This window comes from Bos javanicus, chromosome 27 (genome assembly GCF_032452875.1).
Source record: "Bos javanicus breed banteng chromosome 27, ARS-OSU_banteng_1.0, whole genome shotgun sequence".
Classification (NCBI taxonomy): Eukaryota; Metazoa; Chordata; class Mammalia; order Artiodactyla; family Bovidae; genus Bos; species Bos javanicus.
In genome coordinates, this window is record NC_083894.1 from 498,980 (window position 1) to 520,234 (window position 21,255).

The window sequence follows — 21,255 nt, forward strand, 5'->3', positions numbered from 1 at the left end:
GAGCTGCGAAGTCCTGCCTCACTCGGGCTGAGCAGGAGTTGCCCCTTCTGCCTCTTGAAGGGAGGAGGATGGAAGAATTTGTGGACCCCTTTTTAAACCCGCACAGCCTGTTGAACAGTAATGAGCAGGGAAAGGAGACCAGAGTGCCCGAGTTGTCCGAGGAGGAGGGGACGATCGTGTGTGAACAGGGTGGCTAGCAAGGTGACACCAGGAGGGTGACCTTGAACCGGAGTCCCGGAGGCAGGAAGAGAAGTAGCCACTCGGAGATAGCAAAAGGGTCGTGTCAACCAGTGGGGACAAAGGAGAGAGCGGACCACGTCAGGGAGGAGCCTGGGCTTAGGCCTGAGCAGCTCGAGGCCAGAGCCTGTTTCCTGAGGCGAGGAGGGCTGCCAGGGCGGGGAGCTAAGAGCCGGGCCTCAGCCCTGTTGAGGTGGACGAGCCCATGGGGTGTCCCAGGGACGTGTCAGAAGAGCAGCTGAGTGTTTCGGCCTGCATCCGGGAGAGGACTCACTGAGCTCAGGGTGGACTTTGGTCGTGGGCATACAGATGGCATTTAAAGGCACGAGCACAGTAAAGTCACCAGGCGGGTGCCGGTGGAGAGAGGTGGGATGCAAGGGTAGGGCTGTGGGGCATCCTGCATTCCAAGGTTGAGAAGGGGCACAAGGGACTGAGGAATAACCGCAGGGAGGGCAGGGCCTGGAGCCCAGGGAGAGACATGCTGGGAGGGGATGTAGGGGAGGGCAAGGAGGGGAGGGGGCTTGGTAACATGGGTTCCTGGAGCCCCCAGGGAGCTGCCCTGCAAGGCGGGGCACACCGCCTGCTGGCAGAGAGCTGGAGACCAGGCGGGGAGGGGGACTGTAGAGGCCGCTCCCAGGGAGCTTTCAGAGACCTGCAGTGGGTGCTGCAGGGAGCCCTGAAGAAGGAATATGCTGGTTCCCCTTGTGCGATTGGAAGGCAAGAGAAGGGAGAGGACATGCTGACCGGGCTGATAGGGGTGAACCCATAGGCAGCTGGTTCGCTGGAGCGGAGCAGGAATGATGGCAGGTGGTCCTGGAGCCAGCGAAGGGGGTAGCCCAGCCCTGGGGTGGGGTCTTGACGAAGACAGGAGATGAGGGCCCTGGCCACGCGGGACAGGGAGCCAGCAAGCCAGCACCTCGAGGCTGCCCCTCAGTTCCTTTGAGGTCATGTCTGGGAAAGAAGGCAGGACCTGGGTGACAGTATGGCAGGGGGGAGATTTGCAGAGAGAAGGGTGTTAGGTGTGAGAGCGGGAGGGCGGCGCGGAGCCCCGCGGGCACTCTCCCATGTGTCTCTGATGACAGAGCTGCCCTTGCGGTGCGAGGGGCCGTCTCCCAGAACAGCCGGAGGGCCTGTGCCCCAAGAGGAGAGCCGCAGTGGGGCTAGCCCTCCCGTCCCCTGGCTGCCCCTGCTTGCTCCTGTCTGTGGGTGTTCAGACCAGCCTGGGAAATGGAGGGCTGGGAGCCTGTGAGGACAGCACTCTCCAGTGAACTGGTACCAGTGATGACCACTGATAGGGAAACAGCGGCTGCGGAGCTGAAGGGTTCTTTTTTCTTATTTTCCTCCAGCCTGGCTGATGGAGGTATGGATGTATTTTTGTAATTTTCAGTTTCTGTCTCTGACTCCATCAGCCCAGCCTTGTGAATAACTTCATAGGATTGCCTGCCGTCCACGCTGAGACCTGAGTGTCACCATGCCATCTAGGAACTGGATTCTCCCCCTGCCCGTTTCTTCAGTCCTGCTCGCTTAAGAGATGGCAGTGTCTCATGAGCATGGCCCATTTATCCACAGTCAGGGTTTCCATGTAAAATTGGGTTCAGTTCCTGATAGACTTGAGCTGCCCTGAATGTCGCTGACGAGACGTGGTCCTCTCGTGCCCAGGTGCAGACCCCGAAGGAGCAGGACTGGGAGCGCGTGTAGCAAGCCAGTGTGCTGGCCAGCGCGGCCCAGGCATTTGAGAGTGACAAGGGCGTGTCTGACAGCGAGGGCAACAGGGTCACCCTCTTCAGCTCGGCCACTCAGCTGTCGCGCAGCGGGCAGGCCAATGCCAAGACTCTGACTGTGATGCTGCAGGAGCAGCTGGACGCCATCAATGAAGAGATCCTGTGGGTGATCCCGAACTCGGCTCCCCAGAAACTCGGTTTCTCTGAGGAGCTGTCTTCTCCTAGGGACGTCTGAGTGTTCTATAGTAAGAAACCTGACCTCAGGTCTGCTTCAAGAATTTTCAGTTTTGAGATTGCCCTTGATTATAGAGTTTGGTCAGCCGGGGGGTTCTGTCCACGGTGTGGTGTCAGCACTCTGTGGGGGGGTGTTGTGGGGTGTCCCCCCTCAGCTCTGAGCCCCAAGGTGGGTGAGGTGCCGAGGCGGTGTCCCCTGCGGCCCGTGCACCCTCCCGTGTCCCTCGGAGCCCCCCACATTCTGGTGAAAAGCCACCTGGTGAAAGCTGGGGTTTGGGGATTGGCAAATTCCCCCTCAGACCCACATTTTCCTTTTTAACTTAATACAGTGTGAAGATTGGCTTGTTGTAAGACAGTGGTCCAAGGACATGTGTTTGAGTTTTTCTCATCTCATCAGTATATTTAAGATGTTTTCTTTAGATACCATCTTGACAGTTATAACAATTTATAAAACAGGATAGAATCCAAAGACCTGCCTCGTGGTGAGCAGGGGGCCTTGGGTCTGGGTGCAGCTGGGCGGCTGGGGGCCCCAAGGCCTGCCTGGTGCCACACCCGCACAGCTATGCCCGTGTCCCGAGTCCACGTTCAGAGTGGCCGCAGGCCGGTGACCCTGCACAGGACCAGGCAGAGCTGCTGTTCAGACTGTTCTCATCAGGTCAGCCCAGGCCGAGGTGCCCGTTCCTCTTGGTCGAGCGCGGGGGGCCGGGGGAAAGGGAGGGGGTGAATGGGACAAGCAGCAAACACAGGTGGTGTCACCTGCCCATTTGACGCCGAGATAGACAGCTTTGTGGGCTGTGTTTGAGCACAGACAAGCTCAGAAAGATGGTCTTTCCGTGTCCCTGCAGGAAGTATGGAACAGTTATATATTAATATTTTTATTTTTACAGCAAGTTGTCAGGTAAAAGTGATTTTTCCTTATGCGACAAGTTGACTTGATGTAAATGGTAAATTCTGTCCGTCAACTTGTTATCAACAGTGAAAAACTTTCAAGATGTATAAGTAGAAGCTAAGCTGGAGAGTTTACTTCCTGTAAGAATCTTGTATTTTAATTTGAAAATCATTTTATTTGCATAATCATGTATTTAAACTGCTATATAAAATCATCCACAATACATTAGGGGAGAAGAGCAGAAACTGTGAATTCTAGGTTAATGCAGCACATTGACATGAATCCAGAAACTCCCACAAAGCTGGTGGAGAACTTCATCAAGTGATGCGTTTGTACATATACAACCTTCAAAAAAAAAAAAAAAGATCAACTCAGCACTTCATCTGGTCTGGACACTTGTGTTTAGAAACTCCAGCTTGTTTGTGAATTGCTGTTTTGATTGTACAGTGTTTCCGATTCCCAGTGGAAAAGACTTGAGGCACTGACGTGCATCTCTGCCCTGAGAGCAGGGGAGGTAAAGGTTGTCAACTTCAGGTATCTCCTCACAGGAAGAGAGTCACCACCAGGGCCCCTTCAGAATGTTAAGAGTAAATAAGTGAAATCAAGCGTGAATGATCAGGGGCCAGTTTGTAAGACTCAGTGCTAAGTTATTCTAAGTTTGAGAATATTCAAAAGAAGAAAAGTAGAATCTTTTGGCTGAGATGTTAATTGAGCAACTGTTTCTGGAATTTGCTAATCGTGACACAGAATGCCAGGCCAAATTTGTTGTCCAGAAATGTTCCTCTGCTGACAAAGGCAGGTGGTGGGTTTTATTCTATTTTAGGTTGATCAAAGAAGAGAAGGAGAACACGGAGCAGCTGGCCGAGGAGACTGAGAGCATGGAGGGCAGGGGGAGCTTAGGCAACCTCCGTCGTTTTATTTTTTTATTTTTATTTTTTGCCGGGAGCCGGCATATTGCATATTGAGTGCATATTGCATATTGCATATTGAGTGCAGCACTTTCCACAGCATCATCTTTCAGGATCTGGAATAGCTCAACTGGAATTCTATCACTGCCGGGAGCCAGCGTGAGGAACTCCGCCCATGACAAAGGTCATGAGGAAGGAGGCTCAGCATACACAAAGGCGGGATCAAGCCTCAGGAGTCCCCCTGGAAATTCTTGAGCATCTACCCCCAAAACCAAAGTCTGCCTACTTTCTGCTTTGTGCTCTCACCTACACCTCTGACTTTACGGGGGCTGTCCCCCACTACCTCTCTCTGAAAAAGAGTTAGCTTACAGTTCCAGTTAATAATTCCTGGGTGTGACAGTGTTTAACCTACAAACTCCTTTGGAAATCCTCTAGCCTGCCTGAATAGGTTTTTCTGGCCACACGTGATTGTTCAGAGCCTCCCAACTGTGAGAGGCAGGAGATGTTCTAAACTGTCTAAACACAGATTCTTTTGAGTAGTTAAAAGATTGATTAGAAATTGTATTGGTGAAGGGATTTTCACTTGTTGGGCCAATGTTTGCTTCTAAGTTTCCATATCCCTTACCTGCTGTGTCCCTGGCAGTGTATTGATTGATATAATTGATGTAAGTAGTAGCTTTAATGTTTGTAACTGGGACCCTTGAGTTAATTCTTTTTCTTCTTATAGCCCACCACACCTTTGCTCTGTAGGAATGCAACTTTATCTAATGCTTTTGGAGGGTGGCTCCTGACCAATCACCTTTAGAGAAAAATAAGTTTGCTGAAGAAAAGGTCTTAAAATGTTAACAGGCCTCCGGGCCAGAAGATGATGCAAATCACCTAAGCTTTTGCATATGATAAGTTTGCAAGAAGAAAGCCTGGCTTGCTGCATGACTCTACCCCTTCCCCCATTATCCTCTATGCATAACTTAAGGTATAAAAACTACTTTGGAAAATAAAGTGTGGGCCTTGTTCACCCAAACTTGGTCTCCCCATGTCGCTCTCTCTCCCAAATTCTGGCTGAGTCTCCATCTGGAGCGTGGAACCCTCCATGCTTGCTAACTATTCCTGGGCTTCTAAGATCCGACCTGGGAGGCCTCAGTGTCTCCTCTCCTTTGGGAGAACGGAAGGACGCCTGTGGCCTACGTAAGTGGTGCAAACTTCTCGTCTTGAAGTTTTATTGGTCTCCCGCGTAAACCAAGCTACTCAGCCTCTTTTCTTCACTGAATTTTCCTACTGAGCTATCCTTATTTCAGCCGCTTTTCTCCACTGAATTTCCTCACTGAGCTATCCTCATTCTATTACTCTTTATATCCTTAATTAACGTTTAATTAAGCAGTTGTTTCCTGATCTTCACCTACGCCGTCTTTCCTTCGAATACCCTGGATCAGCCGGGGCTGGACCCCGGCAATTTTTTAGTTTTTCATTGTATTTTTTAATTGTTTTAATTAAAATTTATTTATTTTAATTGGAGGCTAATTCCTTTACAATATTGTATTGGTTTTGCCATACATCAACAGAATCCACCACGGGTGTACATGTGCTCCCCATCCTGAACCCCCTCCCACCTCCCTCCCCAATCTGGGTCATCCCATGCACCAGCCCCAGGCATCCTGTATCCCACATCGAACCTGGACTGGCGATTCGTTTCTTTTATGATATTATACATGTTTCAATGCCATTCTCCCAAATCATCCCACCCTCTCCCTCTTCCAAAGAGTCCAAAAGACTGTTCTATACATCTGTGTTTCTTTTGCTGTCTCACATACCTCCGTCATTTTACATCAGTGAGCTCCCTCAACCTGCATCCCGCCTCCTCATTTGCCGGCTCCTGCCCACCCAGCAGTGGGCACTCCAAGCCCCGAAGGAGGCAGCACAGCCCAGCGCGGGAGGGAGACCCACTGGGCATCATGACTCTGGTATATGTCTGCCTCCTCCCTGCCGCATCTCTCCCTGAGCACACTGGTTTTCTTTTTTGTTTGTTTTTTCTCTTTTTACCCAGAAGAAAATCAGGTACATTTGCTATGCTCAGAGGTCTAAAGTTTTTTAAACTGCCTAGTCTTTAATCATTCTACAATGTCGCAGTGACAAATTAGTCTTGTTATTTGAACCACTGGCTTAGCACGTCATCATGAACTCAGCCAGAGCCTGCCTCTGTAACGTTGGGCCTGGCCTGTGCTGGGCACAGCAGCTGCAGGGAAGTTTCTGTTCTCAGGGAGCAGACAGCTTCGTGAAAGTAACCATAGGCAGCTCTCATGGCGTGTGAGACCAGTGCAGCACATTTTCCATTGGGGATGCCTGGCTGCAGGGTGCAGGGCATGTGGTGGGAACAAAACCAAGAATCTACACTGGTCCGCTTGCTGGTGGACCTGGCCACGCGCTCAGGCCAGCTCTATGTGTGAAACCAGGTTAAAAGCCCAGGGCCCCAGGGAGGACATCGGGCTGCCTCACTTTTCTGGGTCTAAAACTGGGATGATGACCTAGGGTGCGGTGACAGAGTGTGCGGCTCTAAAGCACATGTTCCAGCTTTCTGGCGTGTTTAGCTTAGGTTTTGTGAGTGCATTGCTATTTACCCCATGAAATCACGTGTACAACATTCTGCTTTGTAACTGGACTTGTATTATCTCTTTTTTCTGTTACCACCCATTTCATGTTAGCTGCATTGTTAGTCAGCTTATAATTAAATTAACTATGAATCATTTTAGTGGCCTGTGAAGTGGTAACTAGTCCATTTTGTGGTCTTTTGACACACTGTTTTTATAATTTGTATCATTGGCTAATTAGTTGATATTTAAAATTCTTTGACGATTTCTCTGTGGTTTGATGCTTGATTTCTTTCCGAGTATTTGTAAAAGAACAGTTCTATATGTTTTCTTTGCTATTGTAGTTCTTTGGCGGTGTGTTTGCTTTCATCATTGATTTTGATTTCCTGTTGCATCCTGTTCTCTGCTTAGTTGTCATCAGTCCAGACCCCCCCAACCCCCGCGCCCCCAAGGCTGTAGTTTACCCATCCATGTCCCCTCCCCCATCCCCCAACTTGATCTGGTCATAGCACTGCTGTGGTCCACAGCGTGTGTCTCCTTAGTCAGGTTTGTGTTTTGTCTTCATGTCTCATTAAATGGTGTTTTCCCCCATAGCAGTAAGTTTGAATTAGTGCATCACTATGCAGTTACTTTGCCAACAAAAGTTCGTCTAGTCAAGGCTATGGTTTTTCCTGTGATCATGTATGGATGTGAGAGTTGGACTGTGAAGAAGGCTGAGCGCTGAAGAATTGATGCCTTTGAATTGTGGTGTTGGAGAAGACTCTTGAGAGTCCCTTGGACTGCAAGGAGATCCAACCAGTCCATTCTGAAGGAGATCAGCCCTGGTATTTCTTTGGAAGGAATGGTGCTAAAGCTGAAACTCCAGTACTTTGGCCACCTCATTCGAAGAGTTGACTCATTGGAAAAGACTCTCATGCTGGGAGGGATTGGGGGCAAGAGGAGAAGGGGACGACAGAGGATGAGATGGCTGGATAGCATCACTGACTCGATGGACGTGAGTCTGGGTGAACTCCAGGAGTTGGTGATGGACAGGGAGGCCTGGAGTGCTGCGATTCATGGGGTCGCAAAGAGTCGGACACGACTGAGCGACTGAACTGAACTAAACTGATGCAGTTACAGGAAAAGGCAATGGCAGCCCACTCCAGTACTCTTGCCTGGAAAGTCCCATGGATGGAGGAGCCTGGTAGGCTACAGTCCATTGGTCGCGTAAAAGTTGGACACAACTGAGCAACTAAGAACGGAAGTATTTCCAAGGATGTGGAAGTATTTCACAAATACTTCCACAAGGAAGTATTTCCAAGTATTTCCCTGGGTGTGTGTGTGTATGTGTGTGTGTATGTCCTGTCTGTCTGTATCTCCCTCTCGCTGTCTTCCAGTCTGTCTCTGAACCTTCATCTCTTTCTGCCTCTGTCTCTCCCGACAGCCGGCCGCCCGTCCGTTCCTCTGGCCCCGGCCTCTCACAGGTGCTATGGCTCTGGCTGAGGAGCTTGCGCCGGCCGGCTGTCTCCCTTCGCGTGGGTGCGTGCGAGTGTCTGGGCGTCTGTCCGTGTGCCTGCCTGTGGCTCGTCTGCTCTCTCAGGAAGGTCGTGTGCTTGGCGGGCGGCCTGGGGGCAAGGGGGCCCTCGGTAGGGCGAAGGGGCGGGGCTGAGGCGCTCGGTCGACCGCGCCTCCGTGGCTCCTGGTGGGTTTGGGCACCGGGCAGGTGCTGGGCAGGATGGGCGCTCAGGGCCCCAGCTGGGCTGCACCTAGGCCCGCAGGAGGCTCCGAGGTCCGTAGGCCGGGGAGGGGTGGGGGCGGGCGGCGGGGGCCGGAAGCCAGACACCTCGGGGGACTGCATGGCCCTGAGCAGCGAATGGGATGGGGGAAGGCCCCGCTCGCTAAGCGCGGCTGGGCCTGAAGAGGCCCAGGTTGGGAGGGCGCGGCAGGCCCTGCACGCACGCCCCGCCGGCCGCTGAGGGTCCCGGAAGCCCTCAGGGCTCCCGGGCCTGGCCAGGCGGTTGCTGGCCGGGGTTTGGTGGTGTTCAGGGGCATGGCGGCGTCGGCAGGCCGGAGACCTGGTCGCGGGTCGTGTGGCTCAAGTACAGTGCGTGCCCCTGTGGAGAGGTGCTGCCGGCTGGCCTGACTGGCAGGTGAGAGCGAAAGGGAGGCACAGCACAGGGCTCTTAGGATGCCCGGCGGCAGCCGCCTCCGTCTATGGCCATGCCACCCTGAAAGCGCCCGATCTTGTCTGATCTCGGAAGCTAAGCAGGATCGGGCCTGGTTAGTACTTGGATGGGAGATCGCTTGGGAATACCGGGTGCTGTAGGCTTTTTGCCTCCCCTCTCCTTTAGCCCCCACCCACCGTGGCAACTCTTGGGCCCCCGCAGCCCCAGCCCCTCCCGGGGCGGGGCGGGGGGTGGCCTGGGCTGCGCCTCCCGCTGCAGACCTGGGTTGCCTCTGCGCGGCCCTCGAGCCCCTCTGCATTGGGCTTCCAGGAAACCAGACGACCCATCCCTAGGGTCTCCGTCTGGGGCTCCCTTGGCTGCCTCAGGCAATCCCGGGGGCGGGCTGCACCAGCTCCAACCCCACCCCCACCCCCTGCCTCTCAGGCGATCGCGTGTGGTCGCGCGCGCCCCCGCGCGGGCACACACAGATACATCTGCACAGACGGTGCATGTATCTTGTTGAGATATATTTTGGTGACTATATGCCTGGGAGTGGGACTGCTGAATAATATGGTACTTCTAGTTTCTTGAGGAACCTCCATACTCTTTTTCCATAGTGGCTCTACCAACTCACAGTCCTACTCACAGTGGAGGAGCCTTCCTTTTTCTGCACATCCTCTCCAGCATTTGTTATTGACAGACTTTGCTATGAGGATCATTCTGACTAATGTGAAGTGGTACCTCGTTATAGTTTGGAGTTGAGTCTGTCCAGTCATTAGTGATGTTGAGCAAGATGACCTTTTCAAAACGCAGATCCAATTCTACCCCCTCCCTGCTAAAACTGCTCTTGTATTTTCCCATCATATTTCATATACGACCAAATCCCTTCATTGCTTGGTCCCCACTTTCTTCTCTGATTTCTTTCCACTGGAATGCCCTCTGCACTCTTTTGGTTCCATCCCCTAGGGCATTGTTCATTTCTTGAATGTACAAAGTTTCCCTTGTCACATAGCCTTCCAAGATGCTATTTTACCTGCCTGAAATTCTCCTGCGCCTCAACCCTGGTGTACGTTGGTTCAACCTATGGATCTCAACTCAATTGTGACTCTGAAAAGCCTTCTCTGACACCCAGTTTTTGGTGAGGGAAGAGTCCCCTATATAAGTTCTCACAGTGTCTGCCTGTTATTTATCATTAGATTAGTCTCAGTGAAAGCAGGAACTGTGTGTCTTCTTCTCTCAGCATTCTATATCCAGAAGCTTATTACATGCCTACAGAGTTCCTGATTCCCAGTGGGAAAGACTTGAGGCACTGATGTGCATCTCTGCCCTGAGAGCAGGAAAGGTAAATGTTGTCAACTTCAGGTATCTCCTCACAGGGAGAGAGTCGCCACCAGGGCCCCTTCAGAATGTTAGAGTAAATAAGTGAAATCAAGTGTGAATGATCAGGGCCAGTTTGTAAGACTCAACGCTAAGTTATTCTAAGTTTGAGAATATTCAAAAGAGGAAAAGTAGAACCTTTTGGCTGAGATGTTAATTGAGCAGCTGTTTCTGGAATTTGCTAATCATGACACATAACGCTAGCCCAAATTTGTTGTCCAGACACGTTCCTCTGCTGACAAAGGCAGGTGGCGGGTTTTATTCTCTTTTAGGTTGATCAAAGAAGAGACGGAGAACACGAGCAGCGGGCCGAGGAGACTGAGAGCAGGGACGGCAGGGGTAGCTTAGGCAGCCTCCGTCGTTTTACATTAGTGAGCTCCCTCAACCTGCATCCCGCCTCTTCATGTGCCAGCTCCTGCTCGCCCTGCAGTGGGCAGTCCAAGCCCCAAAGGAGGCAGCACAGCCCAGCCCAGGAGGGAGACCGACTGGGCATCATGACTCTGGTATGTGTCTGCCTCCTCCCTGCCACATCCTTCCCCCAGGACACTGGTTTTCTTTTCTATGTTTGTTTTTTGTTTTTTTTCTTTTTACCCAGAAGATAATCAGGTACATTTGCTATGCTCAGAGGTCTAAAATTTTTTAAACTGCCTAGTTTTTAAGCATTCCACAATGGCACAGTGACAAATTACTCTTGATATTTGGACCACCGGCTTAGCACGTCATCGTGAACTCAGCCAGAGCCTGTCTCTGTAACATTGGGCCTGGCCTGTGCTGGGCACAGCAGCTGCAGGGAAGTTTCTGTTCTCAGGGAGCAGACAGCTTCGTGAAAGTAACCATAGGCAGCTCTCATGGTGTGTGAGAGCAGTGCAGCACATTTTCCACTGGGGATGCCTGGCTGCAGGTTGCAGGGCATGCGGTGGGAACAAAACCAAGAATCTACACTGGTCTGCTTGCTGATGGACCTGGCCACGTGCTCAGGCCAGCTGTATGTGTGAAACCAGGTTAAAAGCCCAGGGCCCCAGGGAAGACGTCGGGCTGCCTCACTTTTCTGGGTCTAAAACTGGGATGATGACCTAGGGCTTTTGGTGACAGAGTGTGTGGCTCTAAAGCACATGTTCCAGCTTTCTGGCGTGTTTAGCTTAGGTTTTGTGAGTGCATTGCTATTTACCCCATGAAATCACGTGTACAACACTCTGCTTTGTAACTGGACTTGTATTATCTCTTTTTTCTGTTACCACCCATTTCATGTTAGCTGCATTGTTAGTCAGCTTATAATTAAATTAACTATGAATCATTTTAGCGGCCTGTGAAGTGGTAACTAGTCCATTTTATGGTCTTTTGATACACTGTTTTTATAATTTGTATCATTGGCTAATTAGTTGATATTTAAAATTCTTTGACAATTTCTCTGTGGTTTCCATGCTTGATTTCTTTCCGAATATTTGTAAAAGAACAGTTCTGTATGTTTTCCTTGCTGTTGAAGTTCTCTGACAGTGTTTCTGCTTTCATCATTGGTTTTGATTTCCTGTCTCATCCTGTTGTCTGCTTAGTCGTCATCAATCCAGACCCACCACCCCCCCAGCCCCCAAGGCTGTAGTTTACCCCTCCATCTCCCCTCCGCCGTCCCCCCACTTGCTCTCGTCATAGCCGTGCTGTGGTCCACAGCGTGTGTCCCCTTAGTCGGGTTTGTGCTTTGTCTTCATGTCTCATTAAATGGTGTTTTCCCCCATAGCAGTAAGTTGAATTGGTGTATCACTATGCAGTTACAGGAGAAGGCAATGGCAACCTACTCCAGGACTCTTGCCTGGAAAATCCCATGGACCAGGAACCTGGTAGGCTGCAGTCCATGGGGTCGCACAGAGTCGGACACGACTGAAGCGACTTAGCAGCAGCAGCACGCAGTTATAAGCATAATGTAAATGGATCCTAAACTACATATCATGTGTAATTCATAAATGAGATTGTGCTTACAAAAAGAAATGATCCTTTTAAGTATAGAATTAATGGACTTTTAGATATGCAGATGACACCACCCTTATGGCAGAAAGTGAAGAGCAACTAGAAAGCCTTTTGATGAAAGTGAAAGAGGAGAGTGAAAAAGTTGGCTTAAAGCTCACCATTCAGAAAACTAAGATCATGGCATCTGGTCCCATCACTTCATGGGAAATAGATGGGGAAACAGTGTCAGACTTTATTTTTTGGGACTCCAAAATCACTGCAAATGATGATTGCAGCCATGAAATTAAAAGACGCTTACTCCTTGGAAGGAAAGTTATGACCATACTAGATAGCCTATTAAAAAGCAGAGACATTACTTTGCCAACAAAGGTCCATCTAGTCAAGGCTATGGTTTTTCCAGTTGTCAGGTATGGATATGAAAGTTGGACCATGAAGAAAGCTGAGCGCTGAAGAATTGATGCTTTTGAGCTGTGGTTTTGGAGAAGACTCTTGAAAGAGTCACTTGGACTGCAAGGAGATCCAACCAGTCCATTCTAAAGGAGATCAGTCCTGGGTGTTCATTTGAAGGACTGATGCTAAAGCTGAAACTCCAGTACTTTGGCCATCTCATGCGAAGAGTTGACTCATTGGAAAAGACTCTGATGCTGGGAGGGATTAGGGGCAGGAGGAGAAGGGGACGACAGAGGATGAGATGGCTGGATGGCATCACTGACTCGATGGACGTGAGTCTGGTGAACTCCAGGAGTTGATGATGGACAGGGAGGCCTGGTGTGCTGCGATTCATGGGGTCACAAAGAGTCAGACATGACTGAGCAACTGAACTGAACTGAACTGACGCAATATCCTTTCTGTGTTGGTGCTTGTATTTAAGACTGTAAATCTCATCAGCTTTTGCACAGTTAATGTGTCTATTAGACTCATTAAAAAAGTATCTTGTATGGTTAATAAAATGTAAAGACTGCACCTGCTATTATGCTAGCTTTCATTCTTACATATTTCCACAGGGAACTTGCTTTAATGAATTTATTTTGAGAAGTTTTAAATCAAATTCTACGTCAGGATTTTACATTAATGTCCAATAGGTGGTTAGATTTGTTCAATGTTAAAATAGGTATTATGGTAACTTCCTGATCAGTTAAATTACTAATTTAAAGTATAACATGTTTTTCATTAAGAGAAACTAACTTATAGAGAAATTTGGCTGAGAATAGACAACTGTTAAGGCCTTTTGTTGTACGGAATGCTGTGCTTTAATAAATCATGATGTTGTAATAGAATGGTATCTTCCTGAGTAATACTTTATAGTGTTTCTCTAGTAAATCTTGAATAGCTTATTTAACTTCTGTGGTCAAAAAAAATGTTCTGTTTCCAGTCACATGTTCTCTAAATCTTCATGTCACTTACACGTTTGCCCTCATTTTTGCTTTACTGTATTTGCCTATACGGATTCTTGAAATTTTAGCTTCAAAGTTGCAATAAATCATGTTTCTCTTCATTTCTTTGCATGCATCTGTCAGCCTAGTGATTTAAGGAAGCAGCGTTGAAAGGTAAACTATTTAGTAATTTAGCAGGCCTTTGTTTCTCTGTGAAGTATTAAAGAGTCCTTATCGTTTAACGTGAATGAACACTGTGTGGTTATGTCCTAGTGAATAATTGACATTTTAATGGAAGTGATGAAACTCACCCACTACTTAAAGTGTGCTGATGGTTCTGTTGGAAATAGGTCATTCGTTGGGACAATTTTAACAGTTTGCCTTTCTCCCACTTGTTTGCCTTCTGATCATCTCATGCTTGTTTATAATAGACATAGTATTATTTCTTATTTTTAAAATGTTCTTTACTTATGTTTTTGGCCATGCTATGCAGCTTATGGGATCTTAGTTCCCCAAGCAGGGATCAGACCAGTGTCCCGGCAGTGAAAGTGCCAAGTCTTAACCTCTGGACCACCATGGAATTTCCGCTTAGTGTTTTCTTATAAGAAATAACTGAATCAGAGCCATAGATGTTAGATTTGCGGGAAGCCAATTTAATGATGGTGGGTAGCAGTGTGCAGGAGACTCTGTGTGCTGGGCACGTGCTTTCTGAGTCTGTCATCTTATCCCCAGGTGAGGTCCAGGCTACTGCTGTCCCCATTCAGCAGACATAGACACTGAGGCTTAGCGAGGCTGGGCAGCCTGCCCAGGCTCTCACACCCAGCAGCGCAGTGTGGACTGGTCTGATCAGAGCCTGGACATTTAACTGTGGTGCCGTCCAGCCCGCTTTCCTCCAGAGGCTCTCGTATCCATCACAGCATCCCTGATGGAGGGAGCATCAGGAGGGAGCCTGCTGCCTCTCACCTCGGGTCATTTGGATGAGCCCCTGTTGTTGGAGTCCAGTGCCCCAAGGGCTGGCCTTCCTTGTCCCTCTCCTACTGCCAGCCCGCTGACCGAGCAATCCTGGGCCTTCCCGCAGGACTTGGGCGGCCACACTGCAGTTCAGGCAGCTCAGTGCCCAGGAGCCCTTCTGCTGGGCACAGCAGAGCAGCTCCGTCCCCCTGGGGTTGGTGACCTGGGTGTGCCACTCGCCCACTCTGTGGCCTGCTTTGCCCTCCTGTTCAGTGAGAACACGGCACTGCCCATCCTAGCCACGTGGGCACCACTGGGATGGCTCCCATCCTGGGGGAGGGGATCCAGGCTGCAGACCCAGAGGCCTTCCTCAGGAGGAGGCCCAGGGGAAGGGGCTGGCTTGGGCCCTGACTCTGAGGCAGGTGTTTGTCTCTACTGAGTCCATAGTCAACCCAGGTGTGTCACTTCTCTGCTCTGTTCATTGTTGTTTTCTGATTTTTATAAATGCTTATTTTAACTTGAATTTGAGATTGATCCCTGTTCACTTCCATGTGGATAATTTCTAGCCTTTGTAACCTTCTGTCGTCTGAGGGTTCTTGTTAGAGCTCAGGGGAGGGTGCCCAGTTTATCCAGCTGCTGTTAAATGAGTTCAGCTGTATTTTTCACTAAGTCACTTTGTTGTCCCCAAGCTCCTGTGGGGCTGCACGGGATCAGTATTCTTTACAGAATCCCACTAAAAAGGCACAGGTTAGTTGGTTAAAACAACACACTCATTGTTTATAAAAATACATGCCATGCATGTCTCCTAAAACCTCCCCTGGCTTAACCACACACCCAGATGTATCAGTGAGACCTGTCTGGACCCTGAGGGGTCAATCTGTTCCCCACACTGTTCCCACCACTGTCTTTCCTGCCCTCATACCCAGAACCAGCAGATGGGAGTCCAGGAGAGATCATCTTCTTTTTACTTTTTTTAAATTAGTTTATTTTTTAATTGAAAGATAATTGCTTTACAGAATTTTCTGTCAAACCTCAACATGAATCAACCATAGGTACCCATATATCTCCTCCGTTTTGAACCTCCCACCCCTCTAGGGTGATACAAGATCATCTCTTAGTGAAGACGTGGGGGTGCTTTATGGAATCCACTGTGAGCGAATGACACTCGAACTGCGTGTAAGCACTTCAGTGGGTAGCCCCCAGTCTGTATGTTACCGAGAAATACCAGCCAGGCACACGGTGTTTGCATGGAGGGGTTAGGTACCTTTTCTGTGTTTCTCTTGTTGTCATGAGTTCCAGTAACCTGCATCATCACTACAAATGATCTTGGGTGGTGGCACAAGCTGTGTCCTTTTCTCCTTCAAACAGAAAGGTCTGGATGGCTTTGCTGAGAGGTTTCTTACTCTAGCTGTGGTGCTTCTGAGCAGCATCTGGCAATGAGCACAGTCCTTTCATCAGGGCAGTTCATGCCATGCAGGGTTCATGATGCCGGTGTCGCTCTGCTGTCCTTCCCAGTGGGGCCATCTGGTCGCTGGATTCCAGGAAGGCAGAGCCCGGCTGCAGGGAGGCTCCCCTCCGGAGTCTCTGCACTCAGTCAGATGCTCTCGCTGCCCCATAGCCCCGCTTCTCTTGAACAACACAGTCCTTTAAGATGGCATTAAGCTATAACAAGGTTTTTTTTTTGTACTTGGGGGAAAGCATAGCTAACAGATTTTCAAATAAGTTTCTGGTTATAATGTAAAGCCTGTGTGATTGCCTTTTTCAAAACAGTCTATTGTTAGCCAGTTGTACACTTACCTCACTCCCTCAGCTGCCAGCTTTACGGGAAGAGGTAGGAGATGATAAGACTGCCATCAAATGTGAAACCTCGCCCCCCGCCTCGCTGCGGTCCCTTCAGCTGGACCGCCTGCACACGAGGGCGCTGCACACAGCCACCCACGAGGACATCAGGGATGCCCACAAGTAAGCGGCCTGTGTGCGTGTCGTCAGTTTCAGGAGCCCTGCGCCTCTTGTCTTGAAAGAGTTGCAAGGATGATTTTAAAGGAATACCACTGGGTTCAGTGCCTGTGTTTAGTGGTGAACTTCAGGTGCTGGGGAAGAAGAGCTCAGTGAACTCAGTGATTTTAGAAAACGTCCTCCTCTACAGATTGACTCCTGTGGTAGCTTTCTTTCTGCTCTTGGTAGAGGTCTGCCCAGCGCGGGGCACGTTCCTGATGGTGACGGCCCCGTGCCTCTCGGGTTCGCTCTTGAGGGTCCCTCCCTTTTCCACAGGGGTCTCCTCTCAGGAGACTCTGTCCCCTCCTGTGATGGACACTGTCCTCATTCAGACCACCACCTGAGCTCCCGTCCTGAGCCAGGCAGCGCTTGATGGAGGGCACATGTGGTCACCTGACCAGCAGCCCTGCACGGTGACCATTGTTATCCTGCCACAGCCTGGGACGGTCACCCTGCGGGAGGCGGGGTGAACTGCCCAAAGCAGGGGAGCTAGCCTTCTCCTGTAGCGTCGTCACCTGCCGAGCAGCGACTCTAAGGGAGGGTCAGAGCCCCCTCTGCACCAGCTGGCCTGGAGTCAAGCCCTCCTTGGGAGAGAGCTGGAGGCAGAGAATCTCAGCTTCCTGGTGCAATTGTCTGTGGCCGGGAGCCTGCAGTGCTCTTGTGGAGTGTGGTTGGTAAAGGAGATGCCACTGTCAGCTGCGAGGTTGAGGCGTGAGTGTTGCTTGGTGCCCGTTTCTATCAGTAGCTCTTGTGGAGGGGTGTGTGTTTGCACGAGGGTGCCAGTTAAAATTGTTTTCTCTCCCCGAAGCTCGACAGGCTCTCAGGACAGCCCCGGCAACAACCCCAGCAGCAGCACCAGCAGGCAGGACTCGCTGCACAAAGCCCTGAAGAAAAAGGGCATCAAGTCCTCCATCAGCCACTTGTTTCGCAAGAAGGAAAAGGGCTGGCCTGAACACCCTGGCAAGGAGGCGTTAGGACCAGGTGGGTGTTTCACCGTTCAGAGGGAGGAGGGCCTGCAGGCATGTCCCTTCTGTGTCTCCCCCCGTTATCCCCACGAGGTTCCTGTCACTCACACTGGGGGTCCTCCTGGGAGCAGGAGAGGAGGAGGTGTCTGTCTTCTCAATGGGTCTGTGATGATCGGATAAGTTAACGAATGGATGGGTGGATGGATGGATGAATTAACAGTGGATGGATGGATTGATTAGTGAGTGGATGGATGGATAAACACATGGCTGGCTGGATGGGTGGATGAATGGAGCATGGAGTGAATAAAGCAGATGATTGTACTCCAGTGCTAGAAACATATTCTATGAAATTGAGTAGGAGCTGGGCAAAGATTGTTTCCTCCAGAACAGTGACAAGTGTTTGGAAACGGCCTAAGTGCTCATCAGTGAAGGGTGAGGTACAATCTGTGGACACCCCACAAGGAACGGACCCCCTCCTTCCTGCCATCTTCCCCATCCCGAGGAGCTCATCAGGGGTTCTACCCATGCCCCACACCCCACCCCACAGCCACGCAGGTCCTCCTGGGGTCCCCTCATCACACAGGGTTATCATCAGGCCCCCATCTCGCTCAGCTTCCTCTCCTTGGGGACAGCATATGTTCCTGACTCTTCAGCCACAAATTTGCTGAGTGTCTTGTTTGTGCTGGGTGTGGGATTTACAGGAGTAAGTAAAGCAGATGTGGTTTGGAGCACAGTCAAGTGACAAGAGAGAAAAAGGAGCAGATTATTAAATGCTATCCCTATTATTAATAAATACAATGCTGAGATGGATGGTGCATTGATTATGTACCAGATGCTGTGTGTGCCCCTTACCAAGCAGGTGCCGCCCCCTCCCGATTTACAGAGGAGGACACAGTGACAGTCACGTGGTTAGGGAGCGGTTAGGGCAGGTTCACACCCACCCAGTGGGACCAGACACTTTACTGAGCCCCGGCCACCTCTCCGGTGGATGCAACAGGAATGAGATGGCTCTATGGCATGATGATTCAATGGACATGAGTTGGAGCAAACTCCAGGAGATAGTGAAGGACAGGAAAGCCTGGAGTGCTGCAATCCAAGGAGTGACAAGAGTCGGACACAACTGAGCGACTGAACTAAAACCTGAGTGTGTGCTAACCTGTTTCAGTCGTGTCTGACTCTGCGACCCCAGGAACTGTAGCCCACTAGCTCCTCCGTCCATGGGATTCTCCAGGCAAGAAGACGGGAGTGGGTTGCCATGCTCTCTTCCAGGGCATCTTCTCAACCCAGGGATCGAACCCACATCTCTCATTATCTATTGCATTGGCAGGCAGGATCTTTACCCCTAGTGCCACCTGGAAAGCCTCAGTGAATGCTGACAACTAGAAATGCAGAAAATAAGGGCTGCTCCTAAGTTAAACTGGAAGAGCAGCAAGCACAGGTTGTAAAGAGGAAAACACACGATGAGCGACAACAGCGCCAACAGAAACAAGGGATGCGTTCACCCACAGAAAGAAAATGTCTGTGCCATTCGGAAGAGGAGCCCGCCAGCCCTTGGAGGGACAGTTGGAACCAGAATGAAAACAGAGGCCATGGTCAGCAGTGCCCACCACATGGCCCAAGTGGCGTGGTGTCACTCACTGGGCTTCCTGCGTCCCCAGAGCTGCTGGCAGTAACATCTCTGAGTGCTAGGCTGGGCAGCGTCCCCGAGTGAGCTAAGGCATCACTGCTCTCCTTCCAGTGCTGCTCCGGCGCCCTCTGTGGGGGGCCACCCTCATCCCCTGCCCTGCCACCCTCTGGGGCCCAGCTGCCCCCTGGGATCCTTTCAGCCCTTGAGCTTGGGTGTTCCCAGCCCTCTGCCACGCCGGTCTGGGACGTGACTCAGGACTTGGGCTTGAGATATCAAGGAGACCGTGAATCTGGAAGGACACCACCCTGGGGCCCATGAGAGAGCAGGAGAGCAAAGCTCCCAGGGGGAGGAAGCAGAGCTGGGGAACGTGCCCACAGCCTCCACTGCCTCCTGCACAAGTGCCTTTTCTTTGTCTCTCCTTGACCTGAAACAAACCCCAGCTGCTGCTGCTCCACAGGTGATTCCTAAAGATGCACCTCCTGCCAGAGCTATTGTCCTGCTGCTCTGGGGCTGCCTGAGTGTGCTCAGGAGCGTCAGACAAGTAGGGTTGCCACACTTCATACTGGAGGTGGGGAGCCTGATACTGGGGAATGGTTGGGGGGTGGGGGAGGGCCTTATGCTGGACTAGAGCCTGATACTGGACTAGGGTCTGATGCTGGGGGAATGTCTGATGCTGGACTAGGGCCTGATGCTTGGGAACATCTGATGCTGGACTTCGTTCTGATGCTGGGGGATGGCCTGATGCTGTGGGGCACATCTGATTCTGGACTAGGGCCTGATGCTGTGGGAGGGCTTGATGCTGGGGGGAAGGTCTGATGATGGTGGGCAGCCTGCTCCCAGATGTACATGGAGTTGAGGATAAATCTCTATTGGAAATCTTTTTTTCATACTTTCCTGACCAGCTTGCTATGTTCTTTTTAACTTAAGGATCATTTTGTGCAATATCGGTTGATTTCTGCCATACATCAACATGAATTAGCCATAGGTGTACGTATGTCCTGTCCCTCTTGAATCTCCCTCCCACTTCCCCTTGCTACATTCTTGTTTCTATGGATATATGAATAATAAAGACCGTTGACTAAAATAACATGAAAAGCTCCCACACACAAGTGTGCAAGTGCACACTCCCTTGTGCATTATTCGGGTCCACGAGAGGGGCCCTGTCCCTGCAGATGCTGAAGTGATGGAGCCTCTTGTCTCCGGAGCCAAGGGCATGAACACACTGTCGGTCGTCCTCTAGGGACACCTATGCTTCCGCCTTCTGGCCTTTCCATTGCATCCGTCTGTTTCTCTTAACAGAATGTCCGTGTGATGACACGGGCTCCCATTACCAGCTCTGGTCTGTTCTCAGTGAGAGTACAGCTTACCCTCGGCACTCTTTATTGGCCCTGGGAAATTTTGCTTCAGTACTTTATTGAAAGAAAGCAATAAATAATACTGTGATAAAAATAGTTCAAAAGTAGACTGTACATACTTTGTCACATATTCGGGACAAAAGTTCACAAAAGATTAATAGGAAAATAGAACGGTAACAATGAATTGTACAAGTAAATTAAAGGCGGAACCCACATGTAAAGAAACATGCTGTCTCTGTCTACCGAGATACCAGCTGCATAATAAATATCGCACCATCACCTGAACGCATCTCTTGCTGGCTTTTAATGTGCCGCTGAAGAAGTAAAAGTTACATTTGCTACTTATACAATCCAGTATGGCTATGTCATCACAATCTAAAAATGTATGCTTAGGTCCATTCTTTAAACATGTTTACAAACAGATGTAAAAAGATGATTTACATAAAAATAAAGCCTTTGTCAGAGCTGCACTATGCTGTCTGGGAAGTGGCACCTTCACTGTCCAGCTCGATGGCTCCACAGTGGGTGCAGGGCATCACGATTGGTCCCCGAAGAGTCTCACCAGGGAAGAGGGATCCAGGTCCACAGAGGGATCCAGGTCCACAGAGACTAGGTTATGGGAGAGATTTTCATAGTCTTCTTCTAGTCATCCTTTCAGCCCAAATTTCATTAGAAGCTCACATTTAACACTCAGTACTTTTAAATCACCTCACGCTGTGGACAAAAAGCATTTCTTGCTAGAAAAAGTACAGTTTAGGCCAGTCAAAATCCAATAACAATTGGTTGAAATTAAGTTTGCTTATTTCAGAGTGATTGTTGGAGAGCTTGGTTACATTCTGGAAGGATAATGCACACCATGTCATAATGATTTTACAATCGTAGGAAAACCCCTTCTCTCGTGGTTTAACATTTAAAAATTAAACAATAATTACAATAAA

General features: G+C 50.0%; 1 protein-coding gene and 1 non-coding gene across 4 annotated transcripts in view; both read left to right on the forward strand.

The window, feature by feature from the left end:
- LOC133239775 (liprin-alpha-1-like) overlaps positions 1-20,602 on the forward strand; it is a 99,633-nt gene extending 79,031 nt beyond the window's left edge. For all 3 annotated transcript variants that reach the window (XM_061404037.1, XM_061404035.1, XM_061404036.1), the window contains exons 4-6: positions 16,146-16,337; positions 17,179-17,351; positions 18,663-20,602. In XM_061404037.1, the coding sequence (XP_061260021.1) occupies positions 16,146-16,337; positions 17,179-17,351; positions 18,663-18,718 (421 nt within the window). In that variant the 3' untranslated portion in view covers positions 18,719-20,602. The remainder of the gene's footprint in view (positions 1-16,145; positions 16,338-17,178; positions 17,352-18,662) is intronic.
- On the forward strand, positions 8,761-8,879 carry LOC133240179 (5S ribosomal RNA). Its single transcript, XR_009734158.1, has one exon. It is a non-coding gene; the product is annotated as a 5S ribosomal RNA (ribosomal RNA).
- Positions 20,603-21,255: the final 653 nt, after the last annotated feature.